We start from the raw sequence: 27,605 nt of genomic DNA on the forward strand, positions 1-27,605 counted from the left end.
AATGAAGTTTGAATGGTAAAGGGACAATAATGGTTCAGTACATATACAACGCGTTTTACTGTTCAACTGAGGACCTGTAATTTGTTCTTTTATACTATTGAGGACCCGTAGCTGTTCCTTTCTTATACTGAGTAGCCTCTAAACAACCGAGGACCCGCACTCGTCCCTTCTAATCTTGCGATCGGTAATCGATCCGTCTCTCTGGAAGGATCCCTCAGATCCGTGATCCAGATCAGGATCCCGAATCTGGATCAAGATCGGTGCGAAACCCTTTGGGCCTTATGGAAATATTTAAGAGGGTTGCTTTTGAGGATTGTATGTAATAGTTTACAGTGAACGTTTAACAAGTTACATTGGAAATATGCCTATATATAATCACCACGTACACGATTACAAATTCATTACTTGCTATTGCGGTATCGAATCAGAATGCAGAAACCCAAGCTTCCCTACCAGGGTCTACTATAATTGTCTCGAGGTTGAATGTAGACCCTGGGAGCGAGATTGGTGACGAATTCCATGCACGGAATCAATTATCGAAACATAAGCTAAGTGAACATTACACCCGGTCATTTTCGACGTGCACTTTTTGAACAGTACAATTATCATTGAGGGCTACATGCATGTCTCTATTCCCGCAGTGCAGCTTCTGAATTGCAGTTGTTGTTTTTATTCGCAGCTATTTTGGACTAAATAATACATTAATCGAAAATAATGGTAAGCTCGCTTAGTAATATTAAGATGTAAACTTCGTTTAATACTATAAACAATGTGCCAGATGAAATAACAACCAATCTGTGGTTATTTGTTAACTGTGGTTATCCAACAAGCAACTTTCTCGTTCGCATACCATTCATGATGGTCCCTCGTTATTTGACGTCCTTGTATAATTGGGCAAACAAAAATATGGTCGGTCTCTGGTCAGACCTAAGTTCCGGAATTGATGCGGCGTTTTGTTTTTTTGGTTTTTTTGGTCGGCTTTTTTTTCAAGTTTGGATTGTACAGACAAGGTGTGTATACTATTTTGCTTTTGTTGTGTCCTCATATACATTGGTGTCCTCCATCATTTGCCTTGGTGCCCTCCATCACTTGCCTTTGTGCAATTTCCCAATTCCTTGCCGCTCTTTGGTACACAAAGTTGAGGAGGTGCGGCAATACAGATCGCTGTTGTAGCTACCGCGGAAAATTTGGGAAAAAAAGATTGACGCGCATGATTAAAATCGACGCGCGCTGACCAGAGACCGACTTTTTTTTTTTTTTTTGGTCTTATAACCTCTTTTTTTTTCCCAGGCGCTTCTGACCGATTTGAAAGCCATGTGGTCCATGCTCAAGAACGTTGCGTCGGTCAAGGTTTTTTACTTAGTCTTTACCCGCATCATTTTGGCGACTTTTTGGCGCAACTTGTGGTACTGGAACACCTTGGAAGACCGACTCCTGGCTTACGTCAAAAAGACGGCCGTAGAGGGCGACCCGGCTAGCGTCCTTGCAGCCTTTGAGAAATACATTCAGAATTACGAGTGGACGATTGCGATAAAATCCGCGCAAAGTAAGTTTCGATAATCGTTGGCTGATATTTTTAGCTATGAGTTCTTTTTAGAATACTAGTACATACTCGCACTTGTACTCGAACATCAAAATACCTGTACAATCCTGGCCAAATCTCGCTGGGCCCCAACCCCCGGCCCCCGTTCAATGTTGTCTCTCATTGCGCGGTGTGTGCTCCATGGAGAGAACAACACTGACCGGGGGAGCGAGGGAGTGGGTGACCGTGGGAGGGTAAGGTTATTTCAAAGTGTCCCAACCATTTTGGCCGGGATTGTAGGCTCAAATACTCGGTACTCGTACTCGAAAAAGCAAAGTTCTTGGACTGAACTATTCGATGTCGTAACTCTATCATCTAAGTACTAACACTCGATTATAATGATCGGGGGAATCGAGTGATTTTAGGTTTGAACTCAATAAAATATGTCTCGACTTGGAGACGCGCGTTCTCCGTTTTAACGATACTTGCTTAATACCGGGCCCTGGCGGATCCAGGATTTTTTTGCGGGGGGGGGGGGGGGGTGTCAGCAAATCATTATTGAATTGTAGACAGGTTTTTTGTGTTCGGACACTTGGCCTCCGTAAAATCAATAGGTGAGGGGGTGGGGTGGGGGGCTCGTACCATACTTTCAATGTTCCAACCCGACGAGTATATTACAGAAAAGTGTACAAATACGTTCTAACCAAGCTGGCTCTGTGCGTAATTTTTTCACAGGCGGACATTATTACCTTGTTTTGGGGTGTCAGTCAGTCAGAGCAGGGAGGGACCGGGGGGGGGTCGCATTATTTTAATGAATTTCTATGAACAAAAATTAATAGAGTTGGCGGGGGGGGGGGGGGGCAGGCCCGGATTATCCAATAGGCACAATAGGCACTGCAGTGCCTAGGGCCTACGAAAAATTCGGGGCCTACGGAAAAATCGGGGCCCTACGAAAATACCGCAGTGTGCCATAAAACACAGAGATAGGCCTATCCACACACCCACACGCAGAGAAAAGTGTTTTAAAAGTTTTAGGATCTCTCTCAACATTTTAAATTACTGACGCTGTACAGCATTCAGGCATACATGTAAGCCCTATACAAATTTCATGTGAAGTATGTCGTTCTGAGGCACGGTAACAACCATGCATGGGCGTCGATCGGTGGGGGCCTGGGGAACATGTCGTCCCCCCCCCCCCAAAAAAAAAACCCACCCTATTTTCGTCCCCAAAGTTGTAAAAAAAATGTAGCCTACATTCATTTGATTCTATAGCTCAGAATAGCTGATTCAATGACTCCAAATTCGAAAATGATGTTTAACTGATGATCATTTGCTAAATCGCACCACAGAACGTCTAGAATTGTTCGGGGCTCTTAAGCGGGCCCCAAAGCCTACGCCGTTTAGGGGTGCACGCCTGTAAATAGGCCAAAAATCCGTCCGCCAAGCTCATGAATAAAAGTTATACCCTCAAAATATTCTATATCAGAGAGATTTGAGAGCCATACAATTTGGGAATTGAAGAGATATGGTAATGAACCTCTGGCCCGGACTTGGGGCTTCCAATTCTGAGCATTTATTTTGGATGCTATTGGGCTCGAAAGTGGCGCTATTTTGACATTGTGGAGGGATCGTTTTTCCAGATGGCAACTTTTTCCGCTAGTGGGGAAAAAAAGGGGTTGTCTCCTTTGTGTGAGAATATCTCGAAAAGTCAATGGTCAACCCACCCAAAAAATGAAAATAAAATACAAGATGACACATTGATCATCATTTTTCTGTGCAGCTGAGTATTTTTAAAAGAATTTTGAAGTATGCGCATTTAACACTGGTGTCTATGAGTTTTTTTTAGCAGGGTTGCACCCTTAGGCTTCGCACTCTGACCAATGTCCCCCCCCCCCCCCCCCCCCCCACTGAGAAGCGATTGACGTCGTTGGTGCCAACAGGCTTTTAGAGCTAGGTCCTATACCAGTTTGGCCTGGCTTGATTTGTAAATTCTGTGTACTTCAAATGCATCAACATGACTTTGGTGCCTATGCTATAGGGTGGAGTATGGCCTACGTCCGGAGCACTCAGTGGTGCCTATATATAGGGCCTACCGTACGAAACAGGCCGGGGGGGGGGAGGTTTGACCAACTGCATCCGCGCCTGAACCTTCACTCAAAGATCTACTTGCTTGAACTCTGGTACATGTTTACCCGTTAACAAGGGTCAAAATACTAGGATGCGAGCAGTATAGCTTGGTACTCCGCAGTATACTTTGTACTTGGATAAAAGGACTCTACTACATCACTGCCTTTTGGCAGACATGTATAGCGTTTGTAATTGTGACCAATTACATAATACAGCCCTCAGAGCACGTTTGTTTACTGTTAATTTTTTTTTTTCTAGTAGCTAATATGTAAGCATCCCTATTTTGAATGACAACGAATGCTCAGTCATCCGTTGCCACAGTGACGCAAATCATTGGAAAGAGGACACATCGGCGGTTTCACGTGATCTTTAATTTATTTAAAAATATTTATTAGATATTTTATTATTATTTACATTTACATCTGGGTTTCCTTTTGTTTTTCATTCACCCTGTATAGGACTATAATGTTGCCGTACAGTAAATTTTCAAATACGTCACATGAACAGTCCTTAACAATTGAAATACCGTGCAAGTTTATACCACGGGTAGACTATAAAAGCCATAATAATCTTGTCTTTAGAACAAAAGACGGAAGAAGTTGTCAAGAAGGCGGCCCCGAAAATCTGCTTCGAGATGGGTTGCTACGTGGGCTTGTCAGCCATTACCGTGGCTAGTCAGATTCCGCCGGGTGGTCGCCTGATCACTGTGGAGTATGTACCAAAAACAGCCGATGTGGCGAGGGAACTAGTCCACTTTGCTGGTCTTGATCAGGTATAAGCTATATTAGAATAAATCTACACATTTTCGAGTTAAGGTGTTTCTAGCTGATGAAAGGGCTCATTCGTTGTTACCCTTTACACAAATTCCTTCATTTCACCTTCACACAAACCAAGGCCTGAATTGCATCGCCTTATTTGCATTTTGTTTGTTGTTTCTTGCTCGTTTTGTATCAAAGTATTAAACAGTTAATCTGCTTTCATAAAAAAAAAAAAAAAATCAGGGTCAGTTGGTACTAAATACGTCAGAAATAGGACAACATTTCAGTGCTAATCAGTTCGTTAGGGTATCGAAGTACCACCTGTCAAATTAAACAGTTCAAAAAAAGTATATTAATCCTTCCGTCAGGTTATAACTGTGGTCACAGGAACGGCAGAAGACACCATTAAAGTCCTCCGCAGCGAGTACCACGTGGACAAGCTGGATTTCGTCTTCGTCGATCATTGCAAGTGGCAGTACCTACCCGACCTTAAGCTACTGGAGAAAGAGCGGTTGCTACGCAAGGGAACCATTATCATGGCTGACGACACGCTGTGGCCTGGTGCCCCTGACTACCTCGAATACGTGGAGAACGACCCCAGGTACCAGACCGAGCGATTTTACCGCACAGTGCCCATGTTCAACGTACGTGACGCTTTGGCAATTTCTGTCTACACAGGGGACGATTAAAACCTAGGCTAACCTAGGCTTCTGAAAACAATACAGTAGGCCTACACCATTCAAAAATCAAAATCAAAACAAAATATGAAATATGTCGTACTTGATTAAAAGTAATGGACTCGAGCATGCCGTGAAATCAATACGCCTAGAATGATGTCATTTTTGAGAAAAAAAGGGAAATTAGAATCATTTTCCTCGCGATAGTTTGGACAAACCTTCGCGAAAATAATACTTTTTTCAAAATACTTCCTAAATTGACCGAATTTAGCGTAGTTTGCAATTGGTGACATATCCGAGAGAAAACAAAATGAAGATGCATTTTCACAGTTTGATATCTACTGTAAGCTGAAATTTCTTACATGTTAGGTTTTTTTACAACCTGCTTCAAGTTTATTGTATTGTTGTTCCCTGAATCGGCAAAAATATTTTTTTTTCCAAAATGGTGTCCACTGCCTGTAAGTGAATAATAATTATCAGTGTGTTCTTCCCATAACCTAGCCATGACCAAGGCTGTCAAGCTTTTCCCCGTACGAACTTGTTCCCGCTACGTACTACCGCACACTACGAAAGCCCATTAGCGCCACTGCAAGTATATATGTTACAGATTATGTAATTCGTTATTACGGATGATTAATACGTTATTACGGATTATTTAATTCGTTATTACGGATTATTAATTCGTTATAACGGATTACTAATTCGTTATTACGGACTATTAATTCGTTATAACGGATTACTAATTCGTTATTACGGATTATTAATTCGTTATTACGGATTACTAATTCGTTATTACGGATTATTTAATTCGTTATTACGGATTATTAATTCGTTATTACGGATTATTTAATTCGTTATTACGGATTATTAATTCGTTATTACGGATTATTAATTCGTTATTACGGATTATTAATTCGTTATTACGGATTATTTAATTCGTTATTACGGATTATTAATTCGTTATTACGAATTAAGTCTGATGTTCTCACACATGGAGAGCACGTGACCAGGGGCCTATGTATATAACGCCGCTAGGCGGCGCTATCTTTGCATACAACGTTTGCACTCCTGTGCCATACTTGCCGAGTAATGACTCAGAACGTATGAGTAATTCGTAATAACGAATTAATAATCCGTAATAACGAATTAAATAATCCGTAATAACGAATTAAATAGCGGGATGGGAACAATTAAGCTCGTATGGGAAACAAGCTGACAGCCTTGGTCATAACCCGGAGTAACGTTATTATAAATGGGTGTTAAAGGTCCCCAACTTATCTGAAGTGAATGCTGTGTCGAGGCAATGCAAACTTGAATTTGAAATTACATCTAATCAAAAGCAACACATTATTGATTTATCCAAACGAGAGATCTAGACAGCAAACACGGCGAGTGGCCTATATCACCAGCGGAGAAGGTTCAAAGTGTGCCTTAAAAGGGAGGATATCTGTTCTTTTGGAATACCGGTTGAACATCAAACGGGAGATCTAGACAACAAACACAGATCTAGACAACAAACACGAGTGGCCTATATCACCAGCGGAGTAGGTTCAAAGTGTGACTTAAAGGAAGGATATCTGTTCTTTTGGAGTGTGACACCCTAAAAAAATTAAAATGAACTTTTTGTTAGCACTACAAACGTGAATGAACTTTCCAATGAGACATTGAACGAAAATAATCGGTCAATGCTAATATCATTTGTTTTTCAATTCAACATTTGAATTGAGCGGGACGCTTCTAATTCATCTTAGTCTTGACTCAAGTCGGACTTAAATCGATTTCCACAACACACACGTACTCAGTGCCATGCACAACCTAGCCCTGAATTATATCACCAACTTTGGGGCCCAAGTGCCTGATATTGTTATCCATTAGGACTGAGGACTTGGGACAATGGGGGATTTGCGATTTCGTATACAGTTACCCTTATAGGAGATGTTGAGGGGAAAAAAATAAAGTATATACAAAGGATACAGGAACGAAAGATCAAGGGAACAATTGGAGGTCGTCGTAAGTATAGGATAACACGACCGACTTTGTGGGTTTGTACATACACATTCAAATCTTGACCTTGAACAATAGAGGACAATAGGGTCCACGGTTGGCCGAAGGTCCACTTTTGATGTGTGTGTGTCTAAAACATACGGGAATTCTTCCTATAACAGTCAAAGTATACACAGCAGAGGGAGCACAGGGAGCCATGATAATGTGTGTGATATGATACACCGTGCCATCTGGAGACGTGCACACAATAGGGAACAAAAGATACGTCTCTACAGGGCAATTTCTATAGATGAATGATTTTCACGAAATAGATAAATGGATTTTACTCAAAAACTAGGAATTTCCAAGGGGGGGGGGTTTGATCCGTCGCAAATGGAAGAGTTTTAGAAAAGGGATATTAAGTCCAAATTTCAGCCAAGGAAATTAATTCTGGTTAAAATAAGAGCATTTTCAAACTTCTCTTTCAAACTCGAAAACTTTACTACATGAGAACAAAGAAATGTCTCCACAACGATAAATATTTCAGTATGTGTGCACAAGCATAACATTCACTGTGTGGACTTCCGAACAAAAGAGGTCGATCCACATAAACCAGGTAGCAGCGACGTTGTGTGGACTTGCCCACGTCCACACAATGTTTTCCATCTCTCGGGAAAGCAGGTTTAGAGGCATTTTTTTGGTTATAGCAAAATGAAGAGAAACACTAAGGGAATTCATAGGGAAAAATGGGTTGAAAGAGTTTTCGTGAGTAATTCTCAGGTTTTTCTTAACCACACGGAAACAAAATAATGTCCACACTAGGTATGAAACGTAAACATGTCTGTGCATTATGTAGGCATGCTGCACAGACCAAACACAACGCCCGACCCGCCGGGTCAGATCTAAATGCAGCTCGAGGGTGAAACAAGCGCAACAAACAAAGCTCCTTTTAAAAGGGAATCACATGCCTATGACTGCTAAAAAAAAATGAACAATTTATTCGAGCATGGATGTCATGTTCTTTGAATATTCGTTTGCCAGAAAATAAAACTTGAAAATGTACGGGATACACGTAGCAACTTTACATGTTCATGTTAAAATAAAATATCAAAAGGGGCATCTAGACATTGTTCAAGTAGAGCTCATGAGCGGCAGGCCTACCACTTGCGGAGTACGTGCAAATACTTAGTGATCACATTACATTCATCGAGAGAACTATCAAATCGGGGGTCTAGACATAGGAACACTCAAAAGGCGCATTAGCCTACCACCGGCGGAGAAGGTTCAAAGTGTGACTTAATTGTCCACATTACAGTCACCGCACGAATATCAAAAGGGAGATCTAGATATACTTAAAGCTGCTTCAAATCAGTTTATTAAAAGGCCAAAAACCAGCTACAAAATTGTGCGTCTGTCGCTAAAATGCTGCAAGGAAGACCGCCACCTATTGTCCCATCACATACAAGATCGTCTGCTTTCAACAGCGCCTCATAATATAGTAGGCACGGTGGAATTATTCCACACATCTGGGCCCAATTTCACGGCGCTGCTAAGCACATGATTTTCTGCTAACTGAGCCTCCGTCTATTTGGGGTCCACTCATAAGTCCGACGCCTCATAGGTCCGACGCCTCATAGGTCCGACAGAATCGCATCCCCTAACCAAATAAAGGCTCATAAGTCCGACGCCTCATAGGTCCGACGCCTCATAGCTCCGACGCCTCATAGCTCCGACGCTTCGTAAGTCCGACAAATTAAATGCCTCGTTTTTCCGTTGTCCGACTTATGAGGCGTCGGACCAATGAGGCGGAATAAATAAATTTTATGCCTCATAAGTCCGACGCCTCATAATTTCGGACTTATGAGGCGTCGGACCTATGAGGCGTCGGACTTATGATACGGCCCCGTCTATTTCATGGAGACCGTATTCGTAAGCATAAGCACAGCAAAAGGCACGCTTACTCCAGAGGAAACATTTGCTGAACTCAGTGACGTAACAATATAAATCTCTGTGCAGCGCGACCGTTAGCACATCTACGCCGTGAAATAGTGCTTAAAAGGTTAGCAAATTTTTCTGCTATGCTAAGCACAACTTTTCTGCTAACTGTTAAGCAGCGCCGTGAGATTGGGCCCTGATCAACGTGGTCCAATTGTCTTGCGCAACACGGTGGTCCATTGGCACAAATCTCAGGTCACCGCCATTCATCAAGAGCAGGCCGGTGCACAAAAAAAAGAAAAAAAAGACATGTACAAGATGGACACAGTTTATGTACACCCGTGGTTTATTGATAATATAAAGGAGAATTAAAGCAAACGCTTTGGAAAATAAGGATGTTCAATGTAATAACACATCATGCAGGCCTACGGAGCCCCTAAAGGGACAGGCATGACGCTGTTCGTGTCCAGGCACCTGATTCATTCACGTCACGAGGCCCCTTTCTCAATGGCGAAAGCATTGTGCTAGCTTGTGTAAAAGAGCTACTGCTCCTGAACAATAGCTAGTATAATGCTATACCATCATTGAAGGGGGCCTTCGTGATAGAAGTGATCGTGTGCCCGGATTGACTAAAAGTAGCCTACAAACAGGGCTGTAAATGGCTCTCTTTCAATCATGGGTCTTATTATTGTCGCCATTACACAATCATAAGACCCATGTCAAAAGAGAGCCATTTAAACCATTAGGGCTAGTCTAAAAGGACAACTGGCCCGGAATCTGATGTAAAAGAAATACATGTACATGTATAATTCTATCAATTATTATATACCTTGCATAATTTTTGTTAACTATGAACAAATGCGTGTTGACAGTTTCTGCTTCCCATACTTATGCTTCATGACTGCAGCTGTTGCTGATTTTATTTTGGGTCAAGATTTAATAGCTATAAATATGCAAAGCTAGGAAAGTACATGTACGTAGGATTTTGGGGCTTTGCATTGTGACGAATATATCTGGACAGTTTGCAGTGATACAATTGTTAATATTCTTTTCTTTCTTTTTTTGGTAGAATTTTAGTCCCGGTCAGTAGCTGGAATATTGTCTCGAGGCGACAGTTACCGCCCAGTACCAACAAGTAAATAGAAAAATGAATTTAATGGATACGTACAATTAGCATCAAGAATATTATATTCTCTTTTTTCTGTACTACTAAATGTAAGATTCATTTATCACTTCATATATTAAAATCTTCCTTTATTGCTCATTAGCGCAGATCAAGTCCTAACTTCAAAGTTTTGAATTTCGTAAAAGAAAGTATTTCATGTCATCAATTCTGAAGTAGATATATATGCTGCTATTTACATGCTTTTTTCTTTAAAATATGAAAAATCTATTTATCATTAAAAATAAAGTAGATATATTTGTATTACAAATGACAGAGGGATGGATGTGGAAAACTCATGGGATACAGAGCTGTTTTTCTACACTAGTGATGAGATACTTGGAAGAATATAATTAAATGAATCCACTCTTCAAAAGTATCATTGATAGCCCGAATTTAACGGCTGGATTCCCAAATGGCTGCCGAGGACTGATTGGGAATTACTTCATGGGCCTTGTTTACCAGCCTTGAACTCCTACAGTGTCACACAAAAGATAAGACCAATTGAGGATTCCTAAATGGTCCCGAGGACTGGTTGGGAATTACTAAATAGCCTGGTATACCAGCCGTGAACTCCTAAATGGTCACACAAAAGAAAAACCCAATTGGGGACTCCTAAATGGGTCCCGAGGACTGGGAATTACTAAATGGCCTGGTATACCGACCTTGAACTCCTACATGGTCACACAAAAGAAAAGCCCAGTTGAGGATTCCTAAATGGTCCTGAGGACTGGTTGGGACTGACTAACTGGGCCGGGTATACCAATTGGGAATTCCTACGTTGGCTGTTCTATTCCAGTCATCTCATCCCTCTGACAATTACCAAATTTTACAATTATATTACAAAATATTTTTTGTGATCCATTACGCAAAGTATGTAAGATATAGAAATACCACACTATAAAAATGTTTTATAACCTCATCTAACATTTCTAATAAAAAAATCCATCTTTATATACAAAGGATAATCCTTAACCATTGTTTTATTTTTTATCAAAAAAATATTCTTTTCTAATACCAAAATTATTATTCCTGATGTATATGTGAGTAATAAAATTGTATATGCTCCCTTTGTTTTTTTTGTCAATCCTTACGAATACAAAGAGAAAATAAAAGTGTGGATATGAAATTCGTTTGTGACAAATTTTGCAGCCATCTTTCTTTTACCCTTTACAATTGTGTTTCGTCATGCAATCCAAAGTGAATGGGAAATCTTTGCACCTAGTTCACATGGAGACATTAAAAATAGTCTTATTTCACACACTGATATTTGCTTCTCAGAATAACGTCAAAAGAACCAGAAAAAAAACCCAATTAGGGATGACTTAATCATATTCCTGATTAAAGTGCGTTCTCCAGAATTTGTGACTGGTTTCACGAAGTGATGGGCATCCGAGTCTAAAGAAAAGCACCCTTCGATATAGCGCAATAAAAGTTCCTTTTAAAAGTGCCAAATGTTCCACAATGCATCTACTCTACGCAGTAAAAAAAAAAAATCCCACATGATTTTTTGAGAGCTTACCTTTCTAGTGAACCAAATAATAATCAGTTATAGCCAAAATCCTGTTAATCTACTTTTAACACTCTTCTGTGCAATGTGTTTTGCCATGGGGGGGGGGGGGAGGAGAGGGCATGCATGTGTACTTGCGCATCTGAAAATTAAAACAAGGGAGCCTGTTCCCACGTGACAATAAAAATCTCATTGATTCCACTTTTACGAATAAGCACTACTTTTATAGCAAATTTAAAGCCAAACAAAATCAATTCTGAAAAAAATGTCATTTTTTTACATGCCCATCCCTTCGTGAAAACAGTGAAGAATTATTTCAGAGAGATTTTGTTAATATAATAAAAAGATCCTCAACAGACAATAACTGTACAGTGATTTTTTTTCTTTTGGAAGTCTAACATAACACAAGATAGAAATGTTTTACCAGCTCAATGAATAAACACCGCAATTTACTGACAAACAAATACACACACACATTCAAAAAAGGGCTTTCTAGAGATAAAGAAATTAGCCATTGTTGAAATTTTGTCGGGCATCTTCCACTACTCTAAAATCAATTAAAAATATCGGTTAACGTTTTCTCAACATCTTTTTAAGTCTATCGTCTATTAATACATATTTACAATGAAAAAAAGTTTGAATTAAGACAAGGCACGCAAACTGTCAGTATTCATGAGTGCACCACTATTAAATTTTCACCGGTATTCGTTAAACTCTAACAGGGCAAAGACTCCTGGCAGTGAATGGCAACCGGTGCTGACTGGTGTTGGCACCCTGCTGGGTGCATTAGTGCATAGTTTATTGCGGGGAACCAGTGGAAACTGGTACCGAACTTCACTGGTGCTCAAAATGCACCACCACAGTAGTCAATATTGTGGGGAACCAGTGGAAATGGGTACCGACCTTCACTGGTGCTCAAAATACATCCCAACTTGTTTCAGAGGTTTTGGCAGTCAGGTTATAAAACATTACAGTGGTAGCCTCCTGAACCATAGCAATACGTAATGACCTTTGAACTTTCACCTCATAACCTCTTGACCCCTATCCCTGTGTACACATGGTGAGGTTCCGGGCAAAATGGAAGCTGTACTCAACGAAATCCGTGCCCATGCCATCCACTCTGGAGTCACAATTGAAATCCTGCGGAAAATGCAACATCGCAGAAATTGTCACTTATAATGGGCCGTTCTGCAATAGGCCATGAAGTGGGGCAGACAGGGGAAATACAGTACTCGGGGGATTTCTCACTTTGATGATAAAAGCATGGCATTTGGCAAACAGTCAGAGTGTGTCTTAAGAAAATATCTGGGCATAGGGCCATCGCAGACTTGTCCTTTGGAAAAATATGGGTAGAATAAAAAGCAATTTTAAAAATTGTAAAAATGGCTGCCAATGCTTGTTATCAGGTGTTGGGCCATGAGTGGAACACCTATTGTTTCTCTAAGAATTTACATTTCATCTTGTTTTTGTTATTTTTCTTGAAAAATTTTCTCCAGAACTGTTTGTCACCATGGAAACTGATATCAACTTCAATTTGAATATATAAATGCACAACCTAATGAAGATGAATTAAAAATGTAGTGACGTCATTATGACGTCATTATGACGTTATCATGTATCAAATTACAAGCAATTAAAGATTTCTAGATTAAATCTTAAAAATCAATATGAAATCAACCGTGAGAGACCCACAATTTACTTTTGCTGGAATCGATAGCATAATCCAGCACCGTCATTGAATCTCGTGCGTGCTAAATCATGTGACCCTTCCGTCCGGTCCAAACCAGAAGTGCTTTATGATTTAAAAGTGGAAAAAGATGTTAACTTGCTTTCATGGATGTTAGTCTCTGGCTAGGTTAAACTTTCCAAAAAATATACCAGTGATGTCATAAAATGGTAGAGGGCCCTCTAGTGGCAGGTTGAAAAATGTGAAAAATAAATTTTCAGTTGATGTGTCTGGCGAAATTTCCGATATTCACTTTAAAATTAAACTATATGATGACCTTTACGAAGACAAGACCTGTGTGCGAAAACAAAATTGATGACGTCATCAGACGGGAAGTCACGATGAAAAGACCTTTAAACCTTAAAAAAATTCTAAAAAATTCAACCACAACAGATATAATCCAGATTTTGCTTCAAATAGCACAGTTAACATAGCTCTTGAGCTCTCCGGTAATGACGTCACAATGATGTCATCAAGTATCAAATTACAAGCAACCAAAGATTTCTAGATTTAATTGTTAAAAATCAATATATAACCAACTGTGAAAGATCTGATTGTGTTTTTTACGGGAATTGATAGAATAATCCAGGGTCTTCATTGGTGATATTACATGCAAAATCATTTGACCCTTCCTTCCAGTTGAAATCGGAAGTGCCTTATAATTTGAAAGTGGAAAAACATATGAACTTGCTTTTAAAGATGCCAGTCTCTGGCTAGGTTGTACTTTACAAAAATGTTACCGCTGCATGTGGCGAAGATTGCTGGTTTCAATTTATAATTGATGTATATAATCAGCTTAATGCCAAGAACAAGTTGAGAGGGAGAAAGATTAATGACATTACAAGACCGGAAGTTACAATGAAAAGACTTTTAAACCTTAAAAAAAAATGCTGAAAATCAACCGCGAGAGATACAATTGTATTGCATACGCTAGCCAAAAACATCATGGGCTGGCTAAATTGATATCAGTATTTCAATAATTCAACATTTAGTGGCTAAACAAAGAAAGTTTTTTTTCTGGATTTTTTTTTTTTAAGTTAGTACTTACGCTTTGCAAGGATGTGATTCGGAATGTGTAGGAGGAAGTAACATAATAGCCAACCGGAATGCTCCACCGGTGAGTTATACCCTGCAATCACAAATAGATAAAGCAGTGTTTTGAAGGCAAATCGGATCATTTGCTTTTTATGCATTAGTGTTCTCCGTCTGAAGTAACAAAATTGCACAAAATCTGAAGTAAAGTGCATAAGCACCCATGCTTACGTTATATACCTGGTGTGGACATTCTTTTGTTTTCGTGTAGTTAAGAAAAACCTATGAAAAAATCCATTTTACTTGCACAGTGAAAACTCTTTCAACCCAAATTTTTTCTATGATTCCCTTCATGTTTCTCTTCATTTTGCCACCGATAAACCCAACCCCAAAATGCCTCTAAACCTGTTTTCCAGAGAGGGGGAAACATTGTGTGGACGTGGGCAAGTCCACACAACGTCGCTGCTACCTGGTTTATGTGGACATCTTTTGTTCGGAAGTCCACACAGTAAATGTAATGCTTGTACAATATATCAAACTGTGAAGTTTGAAAACAGATCAACATGTACGACAACAGGTTGTCCTTTCTAGAACACCTAACACTGTCTTCCCTATATGGCTTCACACTAGGTGATTTTGCCATTAAGATACCGGGTCTTTTCAATTCCTAGATGTTGTTGTTTATCTTTTACCCACCCCACTGTAACATTATCTGTTTAATCCATTCAGGCAATTGGCCAAGCCACAGGTTACCAGTCCACACAGACACACATACACTATGTATACACACTGCAAGTATGGACATAGATCTAGATACAATTCCACAATAATCCACTTGCGAGTTAAATTTGAATACAATCTGTAACACTGACTTCAATGCTTTGCACATTTTAAATTTGGGTTTTCCCGACCAAAGGGACTGTTACCATATCACGTGATTCGGGCAAGCCTTATGCTAGCAACCCCCAGCTCCGACATGGTCTGGTGCCTTTGTGCCATTCTCACCCATTGTCAACAATGTATCGGTGCTGAACGTCTCTTACGTAACTATGCCCTGAGTCATGTGATTAGCAACAGCGTCTTTGGTCTGGAGAACTCAAAGTTAAAATGTGCCAAGCATTCTGAGCAAGTCAGTGCACCAGAAGTTTTCAAATGTAAATCCCAAAGGTTGTAGGTTACTCGCAAATGGCTTATTCAGGCTTTCCGTTGTTCATGCCCCTTTTTCAGCGATTCAAAAATATAAAAGATGGTTTCATTTCTTGACAAAAACAAATGTTACATCGGCTATTAAATTTTAAAAATCCGCATGTGTTTAGAAAGATATAAGCATGCCCACAAGTCGTTCATTCAAGCAATACTCATTGTTCCCTGCTGGTGTTGGGTATTCATCCGGTAAAACTCCCCTGAGGGGATTACAGCTTGAGATAAGAGAGGGTTGAAATCCTGGTAGGGGCTCGGGGAAAAACCCGAATGGCCGAATAAACTCAGGTTTTCTGTTAGGCCAAAAAAAAAAAGTCTCCTGTTTCTGGTATGCGCGCGCGTCGCCGTAGCCATGCGCGTCGGCAAAATGAAAAAGTTTTTTTTTCAATGAAAGATGATGTCTGAAAACCGCCAAACTTCCAGGTTTGACTGGAATCCTGCTGCTGCACAATTTTAACGTGTTTTTAGATTGGGTTATGATCGAGAATAAGCTTTATGTGGCCTCTCTGGACCCCCATATATTTGCACTAAATTTAGTCGGGCACCATTTGCAGTCATCAGCCGACATTTGAAGCAAAAAAGTCAGGTAAAAAAAAAAAAAAAACGCGTCGCCGCACCACTTTTTGGGCAAGCTCCATACCAGAAACCGGAGACTTTTTTTTTTGGCCTTATAAGAGGATTCACGGCATGAGTCTCTACTACTTGTGCTTCTATGTGAGACATATATCGTAAACATTTAAAAGTCTTTTATTTTTGTTTTTTGAAAAGCCGTACCTCGCGGAGACTTTGTCCTTCAGGGGGGAGATTCTCCGCATCTGGACACAGCATTTTGACGTCGGGGATGCAGAGCCAAATTCGGGTCGAGTCCGTTGTGCTACGATTAAAAAAGAACAATGTGATCAGATATATTATGTGAATGAACAGAACAGTACAGGGTGAGTAAAAACAAACAAAACCCAAATGTCGGGACCATTGTTTTTAGTGAAGTTCTACATGCAGCACTTTCAAAATCTAGGATATGAAAGCCGAATTCATAAGCTTTCTTTTATTACAAGAACATTCAAATCACTCATGTACTTTTCAAGTTACAAAATTTTGAACACAAACACCGTTTTAATGTTCCGTCCACAGATCACAAAAAAAGTTAGTCTTCTTTCAGCAAAACAAAAACAATTCTCATTGGGATGCATGCGAATTGTTTTCGTTTTGCTGAAAGACCACACACACCAGACTGATAAGCCAGCGGTGCCTACAGTTACTTGCTTTCGCCTGTTGACAGAATTTGACTAGTCACAGTGCTTGCTTGAAATATGATCTGACTGTTCATGACTAGCAGGCACGGCAGGGGAAGAGGATGGATATTTTGACTGACTTTTCAGACAGCAGGAGGGTTTAGCACTGGTACATTTTGTATTACTTGCAACATGTGACTTACTTGATCTCAAGTGTGAAGCTCTGGAATGGAACATACGCTGGGACTGATATGTGATAGCTGTATTTGCCGTCTTGCCTACGGGAAAAAAAAATTCAATATTATTAAGAGAGTGTTGATTCAGAAACAGTTTGGAAAGGCATCTGTTAAACTTTGGGCATCCACTGCTTCACTTTTTTTATTCTATTTTTCATTTGGAAATAACAGACAAACTCAGGAAAAAGTTAATTTGAAGTATCACCAGCAGTGAGATGTGATCACAAGTCTTAATTCATAACTTGTGACCTGACTTGTGATTGACTTGGGACTGACTAACGACTGACTTGTGATTGACTAATGATTGACTAATGATTGACTTGTGATTTGACTAATGATTGACTTGTGATTTACTAATGATTGACTTGCGATTGACTAATGACCGACTTGTGATTGACTAATGATTGACTAATGATTGACTTGTGATTTGACTAATGATTGACTTGTGACCTGACTTGTGATTGACTTGTGATTTGACTTGCGATTGACTAATGATTAACTTGTGATTGACTAATGATTAACTTGTAATTGACTAATGATTGACTAATGATTGACTTGTAATTGACTAATGATTGACTTGTGATTGACTAATGATTGACTTGTGATTGACTTGTGATGACTAATATTTGACTTGCGATTGACTCGTGATTTGACTTGTGATTGACTCAATAAAAACTCTGTCTCCAACAGCTTAATTGTATAAGTACAAACAAGGAGAGACAATTTCTCATGAGGCACTTACCCACATGGCTCAACACAAACTGTGGTGTTCATGATGTTCAGTTTGTCCACCATCAAACTGGATACAGGAAAGGCTACGGGTAGGAAAACAAAACAAAATCAATAGCCAATACTTGTAGGACTCGTACCGGACTCCAGAACTCGTCTGGAGTCGTAACTTCGTGACTCAGACTCCGACTCGGGTTACATCCGCAAAAAGACTCGGACTCAGACTTGACCATTGTGGCTCCAACTTGACACTAATGACTCATGACTCGCGAGTCACATACTTTCTGTACCCCCCCAAAAAAGCATTGGATCTCGGAAGCTGCGGGCCAATGTTCATGCATGAGTCACATGATTGTGCCATGTAATTTCTAAAAGTAGTGTTTTTGTGTAAAAAAAAAATCAGGTTTTTGACCCCATTGACCCATAATGACCTTTGACCCCAGTTTGGTTTTGTAACATGTTGGGGCTGGGCTACTGATACTTTTGACAAAGTTTGGTTGAAATCAGTCGAATTATGTAGGAGAAATAGACAATGTCAATGTTTGTTACTAACTATAACGGACTAAAGTGACACAATGATTTGTTGAGCTGCTACCCGCAGCTACAAATATTTTTTAAAAACATAATTCTGATGTTTATTTTACAAAAGTACCATTAAAGCAATGCTAAAGAATGTTCAGCACATGAACCACTCTCCAGGTTGCTTTGCAAAATAATAGTGTTCGTGGAAAAAATGTTGTATCCTGATGGCACTTTTTTCACCATATATTGTCTCAATGAAGGTCAGTCTTTACAAAAATGTAGGAAAGACATGAAGCTGGGACTGAGAAACATTTCCAATTTTGTTAGAAAATACTTTGAAAATGCAATCGACTCTCGATAGCCTTTAAATTTATGAAAAATGTATGTGCGTTTAGGACTCTGAGGAATGAATCAGGCATGCCTAACAAGTCGTTCAGTCAAGCGGTACTAATTGTTCCCTGCTGGTGGTAGGCATTCATCAAGTGTTAAACTGCGATAAGTTAAATCTTGAGATAAGAGAGATCAGTAAGCCTGGTTCAGTCTTGATCAAAAACCTGAATATAACCAGCCATCTCGGGTGTTCTGTTAAAAGAGGATTTTCATGTTTCTCATTGAATCTGTAGGTTCGTTTCCGGTACCAAAGTCTAGTTTGTACCAAAACAACAGACTAAGAGTCATGTGATTTACATTTTTTTTGTAGCTAATCTTAGCAATTTGCTAAACATGCTAAGAAACAATTCTGAAATGACTCACTGTTTGTGACTTGGTTGGCCATGAGGTTGTCCCGTTTGTATCTGGTATCCCGTCTCTTCATGTGCTCCAGCAATTCAGATCGCTCGGAGACTGTAGTCTCCTCACTAGTGCTGCTCTCTCCCACGTCCTGAATGGAGGACTCGGTATTGCTGGATGGGTCTGGGATTAAAGTATGGATATCCAACTTTAATTTGGTAAACAATCAGCAAAACTTGTTTTTTTTTTTAAATGGAGAGGAATTTGGGTTGTTTCACAATGTAGTGTGCTACAAAGTTTGCCGTGGAGAGTCCATTTTTCAAGTGTACGGTCGACAAAACATGGCCCTTTTGAACGGGTGTCGGTAGACAACTTGAGCTAATTTGTTATAGATTGGGGCACAGCGGTCTGCCGCCTTACAAATAACACCATAAGAAGAAAAAGAAAAGGGCAAACAGATACTCAAATCATACGCTTATACGAAACTACTGACAGGAAAAACGAACAATTTCAAATGTTCCGCGCTGCGAATTTGTCAACCATCTCCCACAATGCACTCTCAGTGGCAGACTCTTGGTAGCACACTGCACTGCGAATCACCCGAATTGTCTACTGGTGGGACAGCCTCGACTCCAGGGGCGCGTGCTCGTTCCTAACACTAACCCCTGGCTTTGATGATGACGTAAATGACGCTGAATGGCTATTCACAGCGTACTGCGCGGGCATTCGAAGATTGCACGCGGAGCGCGCCCATAATGCGCTCGCGTGTTTAGCTTTGCACGTAACGTCACGTACGAAAAAAAAAGTTATGATTCAAAAGTCGCGATGCCTGTACGATATGGATTATGTCAGCCGCGTTTTTCGCTAAAAAAAACCCTGTATCTGTGGTTGTAAAGGCACGAAAGGGGTACGTACATTTAATACAAATCTTTGCTAATTAACACAACGTCCAAACGTTGTGTTTGAAAGGAGTGATTCTTCAAAATCACAACTTTTAACATTTTAAAGATGGCGTCGGCACGTAAAACGGATAAACTGCAACCCTAATTATAATGTACCGTATTTTGGTACATTTAAATTACACAAATGCAGGGGTTAGGATCGCGCAAGGCATGATGGGAAACAACATGGCGCTGCAAGATCGTACCCACGGGGCATGAGGTTGGTGGTGGGATATCAATTCGGGCGATTCACAATGCAGTGCGCCAGCAAGAGTTTGCCACGCAGAGTTCATTTTTCCCCGTGCATTGTGGGAGATGGTCGACAAATTCGCAGCACGGGACATTTGAAATTGTTCGTTTTTCCGGTCAAATTATTGTTTCGTAAGCGTATGATTCGAATATCTGTTTGCCCCGTTTCTTTTCATTTTATCATATGGTGTTTTTTGTAAGGCGGCAGAACGCTATGCCCCATCCATAACACATTAGCTCAAGTTGTCTACTGACACTCATTTAAATGGGCCATGTTTTGTCGACCGTAAACTTAAAAATTGACTCTCCGCGGCAAACTCTTGGTGGCGCACTGCATTGTGAATCGCCCGAATTCAGATTTTTTTTTAAAATTTGGTTTGAATTTCACGATTCGGATTCGGGAGGGGTCGTCACTCACCGTATTCAGATGAACGATCCGTCTTAACTGATTCAGGATCAGGAGGTCCGGGGAAATTACAGCAAAACATTGGGTGGCAGTCTGGGGCACTGCAATCATCGTCAATAGTGACTGACTCAAACGGCATGTCTTCACCTGCCGAGGAGAAAACAAGAGAAAGAGCAAATTCATCAACTTATTTTACAGGAAACAAAAACTTTTTAACTGGGCCCTTTTTCATGGAGCTGCTGGGCAGAACAAAATTGCTTTAATACCAAACGTGTTAGATTAGCATTTTGGGTAAGAACCACTTGCATGCAATATATACATTTATATAACACCCAAGTAAATCCTTGTCATTTGATTGGAGGATTGTAGGTCACGCGGCATTCATTAATCGAACCATTGCATGACCCACGTCATAACCCTGCATTTTCGTCCCATCACTTTTGATTGATTGCACGCCAAGAAGCGGCCTGGGGCTACACAATCTTTGCGCTATTTAGACCAAAGCATGCGTTACAGCATGATTTTTTGCATTGTTTTAAGAACTAACAATGTTAATTTTCATTATTGTCAATGATTTGACTTTTAAACCTTGATTGTTAGCCTGAGAAAAAGTAGTTGATATGATACAATTTTGTGAGTTTTGTTTGTTCTTAAAGTTTTATCCTCCAATTGAATGACAAAGATCTACTTGGACGTTATGTAAAACAAATAATGAACGTTTTACGTTCGTGCAATGGTGAGAATATTTTCTTGAGTTGAAAGATGGAATGTTTCATTCAACTCGGCTTCGCCTCGTTGAATGGAACGTTCAATCTTTCAACTCATGAAAATATTCTCACCATTGAACTCATAAATATGCATTTTTTTGTACAGTATTCAGGCTTTCAAGCAGACCCAGGTGAATATTGTATCATTTACTTTCCATATCGTCAAATATTCACTCAAATGGACATTCAAATATCGGAATATTGAATCGTTGAATGGACTCAGTTCCCATCATGCCTTGGGGCTGACTAACTTCCAGACTTGACTCTGGTGTACTTACGGCCCGTTTCTGAGGAATCTGAAGTTGTGGAGTCTCCCGGGAAAAAGCTGCCCCCTGCTGTTCCATTCTGTCCACCCGGAATCCCCTCTGAGAATGACGGATTGGTTGATTGCGCACTGTATGAAAAATAAATTCAAACTCACTCATTGAAATACACACACTCTTGTTTTACTATACTCCCGAGGACAATGCATTGTGTTTCCCCTTGTCCATATAACACTCTTCCATTGAAGCACACAAACCTACTACAGAGGACCGTTTTGAACAAAAGACCCAACTCCCGATGACTGAAAGGATCTGTTGTTCTCCCTTTGTGTGTCTGTCCTCAGGGGTTATGTAGAACACGTACCCACATGCATAAACCAACAACTTGACTGAACTCAGTATACATTGCTGATAGCTTGATATAACCAGCTATAACTAGCAAATAAATGTTGACTAGGCACACCAAACATACATGCAGGTATAACTCAAGTTCGTTATAAACCAGTCTAAGCTGAGTCCAACCAGTTATAACCGGCGTTATAACTAGTCCACTGCAGACCAGGTCAGACCAGACTAACACACTTAAAAATCAGTGTCACCAGCCACAAGTGGACATAACCAATACAACCAGGTTACACTATTTAACTAGACCAGACTACAGCAAACCTAACTTATCTCAAATCAACTTAGTTAGACCTAACCAGCACCGAGCAGACTAGACCAGACCCAACATAACCAGTCATACCTGGACCTACCCGGTTACAGCATGAAACTTGGCTAGACCAGGCTCAACATAAAGCAGCGTATTATAACCAACATAGAGTAGACTAGACTAGGCCAGCATAAACTAGACTATACTAGACCCACCACAACTAAAATCAGCTAAACCAGTTCAACTCACCTGCCAGTTTCCCTCAACTGAAGTAGATACAGTGCCACCATTGATCCAATACTGCGTAAGCAAAATGATAATGAAAGTGTCAGTTAATACATCGAGCTAGGATTCTGTAACTACAGGGTTAGCTCAGTATTTCGTGGACATAAACGTGGAATACCACAGTTAGCAGCTGCATGAAATGGACCAATTAGATCATGACTTTTGGTCAGGTGACCACACTAGCTCCGTCAAACTCGGTCACAAGCGTTGCAAGAAACGTATACAGACCAAAAGTGGGCGGCGCTTACAATGTTGGGCCAAACTTGGAATGTCCCATTGGGCGCAGTTTTTTTCTCTCTTCATTTGACACACAATTTTATTCTTTCTTACCAGAAGAGCATAATGAAGACTAGGATGATGATAATGATGCGCATGGCTCGCTGCGTCAGACACGCGTCCTCTTCCTGGGCTTTGCGCTTACAGCTATCCCCTCCGCTGTTCTTCCTGTGGCCTTTACTGTAGCCCACGCCCGAGCGATTGCTGCCAGAACGACTAGGAAGAGCAGAATAAACAACAACAATATTGACTCGTCAGCACTTGTATTACATTGTATTACACTGTATTTACTTCTTGATACATAATACCATAGAATGCTGGGGCAGTTGGGGACAGTATAAGGAGCAACAGGCAGGGTACATGTACTAAGTTCGTTTCCCCCATCTTCCAATTTTCTGGCCTGGGTTCAAATCTAAACCAAGCCGATTTATGGGTTAAGTTTCTACATTGCTTCTTATGGCAAAGCATGACTTTACCCACGCAACCCTTGTAGGGCCTGAACCGTTGGACCCTAAGGCCAAAAAAAAAAAGTCTCCGGTTTCTGGTATGGAGCTTGCCCCAAAAGTGGTGCGGCGACGCGGCTTTTTTTTTTTTTTTACCTGTTTTTTTTTTTTTTTTCCTTCAAATGTCGGCTGATGACTGCAAATGGTGCCCGACTAAACTTAGTGCAAATATATGGGAGTCCAGAGAGGCCACATAAATCTTATTCTCGATCATAACCCCATCTAAAAACACGTTAAAATTGTGCAGCAGCAGAATTCCAGTCAAACCAGTGAGTTTGGCGGTTTTGAAACATCATCTTGTATTGAAAAAAAAACTTTTTCATTTTGCCGACGCGCATGGCTACGGCGACGCGCGCGCATACCAGAAACCGGAGACTTTTTTGGGGGGCCTAATCCAAAGTTTCCAAAGTCGTGAACCTGAATGTCCCGAAGCCAGTTTTCACGTTGAAACTGGCCAGCAGTTACCTTCAATCTGGCAGATTCTCCAATCCCAAAACACCTGACCCGCCACACCTACCCCACCCCTGCATGATGAGGCCTTGTTAGATTCCTTGCCACACTCTGGGAGACCCTACATTGTAGACCCTAATCCAAAGTCTCCAAAGTCTTGTACCTAGACGTCTCACAGCTAGATGCCACTTTGATGTTGGCCAGCAGTTACCTTCAATCTGGCAGATTCTCCAATCCCAAAACACCTGACCCGCCACACCCACCCCACCCCTGCATGATGAGGCCTTGTTAGATTCCTTGCCACACTCTGGGAGACCCTACATTGTAGACCCTAATCCAAAGTCTCCAAAGTCTTGTACCTAGATGTCTCACAGCTAGATGCCACTTTGACGTTGGTCAGCAGTTACCGTCAGTCTGGTAAATTCCCCAATCCCCCAAAAAACGTCCCAACCCTGTATGACAAGGCCTTGCTAGATTCCTTGCCACACTCTGGGAGATCCTAGACCCTAATCCAAAGTTTCCGACTTGTACCTTAATGTCCCCCAGCTAGATGCCAAATTGGCGTTGGCCAGCAGTTACTGTCAATCTGGTAAATTCACCGATCCCAAAACACCTGTCCGGCCTTACCCAGCCCACCCCTGTATGACAAGGCCTTGTTAGATTCCCTGTAAGACTTTAAGAGATCTCAGATCCTTATCCAAACTCTCCTACCTGAATGTCCCACTGCTCGACGTGGACTTGAAGCTGTCCAGCCGCTTCAGCTTGGCCAGCCTGCGGTTCATCTTCTCCAACTCATCGATGCGAGTCTCCAGGTTGTCCGTCAGTCGGCACAGCTCCTTGACTGCGCCCACGTTCTCCATGTAGATGCGGTCCTTGTTGACTGTCAAGAAGTTGTCGATGCTGCTGCCGTTGGGTAGTTGGACGTCGCCTAAATACAGGAACAAATACAAACGAATCATGAAAGTAGGACAAGATAAAATCTTGATAAAATGTCTGAGTCAAATATTGAAACGATTTTGATTTTCCTTGTTTTCAGCTCTGTGGACTCCATGCATGAACAGCAGATGATGCTTTGTCACCACTCCCCAGAGTTCCAGAAGGAGGGACGCACTGCATTAACAAACTGGATCGTACATGTTCATCTTTTCAAACCGTGGATGAAAAATACCAGAGAACAAAAGAGAACAATATCCTCCATGATTCCTAACATACGTCCACGATTGGGGTCATGTACAAAACCAATGGGAGTCTTCCTAAAAAGTTAGAGTACAAACAAAAGAGGGACAATAGGACGTCCACGATCGACGGTGAACACACGTTTGCATGCGTGCGTACGTATAGCGCAAAGAATACATTTAATACACAATGTGCATGTGCGCCAACCCGTAGCGTCTGCATGAGCATCAGGCGTGGCGGCAATGTGATCAAGAGTCTCTTAATACTAATAATTGAGGGGTTACTTGTGTGCAGAGTCCATAATTTTGAAGTCAGGTTACCTGTCTCGTTGACTGCATCAGGAATGACGTCCTGCACTTCCTGGGCTATGACGCCAGTCTCAATCTGGTCGCATTCTGGTAGGCCCGCCTGCTCAGCAAACTCCGGGATGTAGTTGTATCGCACGATGCGCACTTTGCCAATGTTCTTCAGTTGCTCCTTAGGGTCAACCTAGAGTGCAAATCAAAGGATAATAATTCAAAAATCTGCTCAGCACAGAAAATATATGCTGAGCAAAGACAAGTTACCAGCTAAAATGTCATGCAATTTACACTGTTCATGACTGGTACTCAGCTGATCTTCGCTAAGCACATGTACATGTAGTGGAATCCGGCGACCAGAATTAGAAGCTGTATCCATTTTGAGTCCCTTTTTTGGGGAACAGCGTTACCATATGCAATTTCAGAGACCGCAGGAGGCATCCATTTTGTGACCACTTCTAAGAATAAAGTTTTTCAGCTGGCTTTCACGCAACATGTTAACATTTAGCTTAAACCTAGCCAGAGGCAACACAGTGCATCAGGTGGATAAGTCTGGTGCACTTTAACCCTAACCCCCTAGGCCCTTGTTGCTTACAACCATCCTCAATCCTCCAAAATCCTCCAAAATTTTTCAACTCCGCCTACATTTTTCAAAATTGTCAGACAGTCCTGCCTCAAAATGCATTCATCCTCAATCCTCCAAAATCCTCCTCATCCCAAAACTTTGCACTCGTGTTTAAATGAAGGATAACCAACGCCAAATCCTTCAAAATCATCAGACAGTCCTGCCTCAAAATGCATTCATCCTCAATCCTCCAAAATCCTCTTGTGCTTCATTCACCATTCATCCTCAATCCTCCAAAATCCTCATGTGCTTCAATCACCCTTCATCCTCAATCCTCCAGAATCCTCATTTGATTCAATCACCATTCATCCTCAATCCTCTAGAATCCTCCAAAAACGCCAGGATGATTTTGGAGGAGTGAGGTGGGTTAGGGTTAATGCATAGATGACCACTTCTGAGACAATGAGAGCTAGTCCCATTGAACAATGCCGCAGTTGTATCCTGCTGCGTTCAGGGCACCACAGACTCTGAGGCAGTTTGGCCTTGAGACTTTTAACCTGATGGATCTTGCTGCACTGAGCAGGCTTGTCACTTGCATGTTGCTGCCTTTGGCAAGGTTTCTAACCAAAATACCCTGGAGGGTTAGGGTTAATAGCATTTGAATATTTTCTGAGCAAAATTTTCCGCTGAGCTGTTCCATGAAATTAGAACCTGCTTTAAATACACGCCTGAATTTCAATGGAACACCTACTTCAAAGCCTACGCCTACATCAGGAACAGGTGATTTCCTGTGCGGCTATGAAAAAACGGTGTAGTGTGTCATTGGCGATGGTCAAAGCCAGAGCCTTAAAAGAAAAAAACGATGGCTCAGTTTCAGACTTATTCACCTCCTCAATGTTCTCCTTGGCCCTGGCATCGGAGGGTTGCATCAAGTGACCTGTGATGCGTACGTTGCCGTGGACAACCAGAGCCTCGTCTGGTCTGTCCGTGTTAATGCCAATGCGACCCTAAACAGTGCGCAAAGGAGAAAGAGACAATTAGAAAAGAAATGGTGCAAAGACTTGTGACCAAAATGAAAAACATTCTCATATTGACTGCAATGAGGGCACTTTTGTTTTTTGAGGTGAACAATTGACTGAAATTAATGAAATGGTCATATATAAAAGTCGAAAAATTAATAGTCATGTATTGACTGGCAATGAGGGCACTAGTACATCCATATATGAATTACTGGTAGTTTACCAAAGAAATTCAATATTTATATTGCCTGCATTGGGGGAAATATTACATGCCTATATTATTAAAGCAAACTACTAAGCATTCATATGCTGCCTGCAAAGGGGGCACTAGTGCAGCCTATGTGAATTAACTAACAATTAAGTGACCAACAAATACAATATTGACTACAAATGGTGGAAATAGTACTTTCTTTCATGAATTTACAATTCAGTTACCAACAAATTCAATATTCACATACCGACTGGCAATGGGGGCACTAGTACATGTATTCAAGAACTTACAGTGATCAACAAATTCAATATTCATATATATTGACTGGGAAATGGGGGCACTAGTACATATATTCATGAACGTACAAGTGACCAACAAATTAAATATTCATATATATTGACTGGCAATGGGGGCACTAGTACATGCATACATGAACTTGCAAGTAAGTGACCAACAAATTCAA

At 40.9% G+C, this 27,605-nt stretch overlaps 2 protein-coding genes across 3 annotated transcripts in view; one reads left to right on the forward strand and one right to left on the reverse strand.

The window, feature by feature from the left end:
- The first annotated feature begins 1,303 nt into the window (after positions 1-1,303).
- Positions 1,304-5,096, forward strand: LOC119726778 (catechol O-methyltransferase-like). Its single transcript, XM_038198959.1, has 3 exons — positions 1,304-1,546; positions 4,231-4,421; positions 4,776-5,096. Exons 1-3 carry the CDS (start codon positions 1,315-1,317, stop codon positions 5,094-5,096), a joined length of 744 nt encoding a protein of 247 aa, XP_038054887.1. The 5' UTR covers positions 1,304-1,314.
- A 4,231-nt stretch (positions 5,097-9,327) lies between these two features.
- LOC119720920 (myelin regulatory factor-like protein) overlaps positions 9,328-27,605 on the reverse strand; it is a 31,854-nt gene continuing 13,576 nt past the window's right edge. For both annotated transcript variants that reach the window (XM_038190880.1, XM_038190818.1), the window contains exons 12-24: positions 26,800-26,919; positions 25,369-25,537; positions 24,584-24,800; positions 22,974-23,135; positions 22,608-22,658; positions 21,722-21,837; positions 20,689-20,823; positions 19,105-19,263; positions 17,843-17,915; positions 17,068-17,142; positions 16,407-16,506; positions 14,449-14,529; positions 9,328-12,814 (exon numbers count right to left, since the gene is read on the reverse strand). In XM_038190880.1, the coding sequence (XP_038046808.1) occupies positions 12,716-12,814; positions 14,449-14,529; positions 16,407-16,506; positions 17,068-17,142; positions 17,843-17,915; positions 19,105-19,263; positions 20,689-20,823; positions 21,722-21,837; positions 22,608-22,658; positions 22,974-23,135; positions 24,584-24,800; positions 25,369-25,537; positions 26,800-26,919 (1,557 nt within the window). In that variant the 3' untranslated portion in view covers positions 9,328-12,715. The remainder of the gene's footprint in view (positions 12,815-14,448; positions 14,530-16,406; positions 16,507-17,067; positions 17,143-17,842; positions 17,916-19,104; positions 19,264-20,688; positions 20,824-21,721; positions 21,838-22,607; positions 22,659-22,973; positions 23,136-24,583; positions 24,801-25,368; positions 25,538-26,799; positions 26,920-27,605) is intronic.

This window comes from Patiria miniata, unplaced genomic scaffold (genome assembly GCF_015706575.1).
Source record: "Patiria miniata isolate m_02_andy unplaced genomic scaffold, ASM1570657v1 HiC_scaffold_1, whole genome shotgun sequence".
Classification (NCBI taxonomy): Eukaryota; Metazoa; Echinodermata; class Asteroidea; order Valvatida; family Asterinidae; genus Patiria; species Patiria miniata.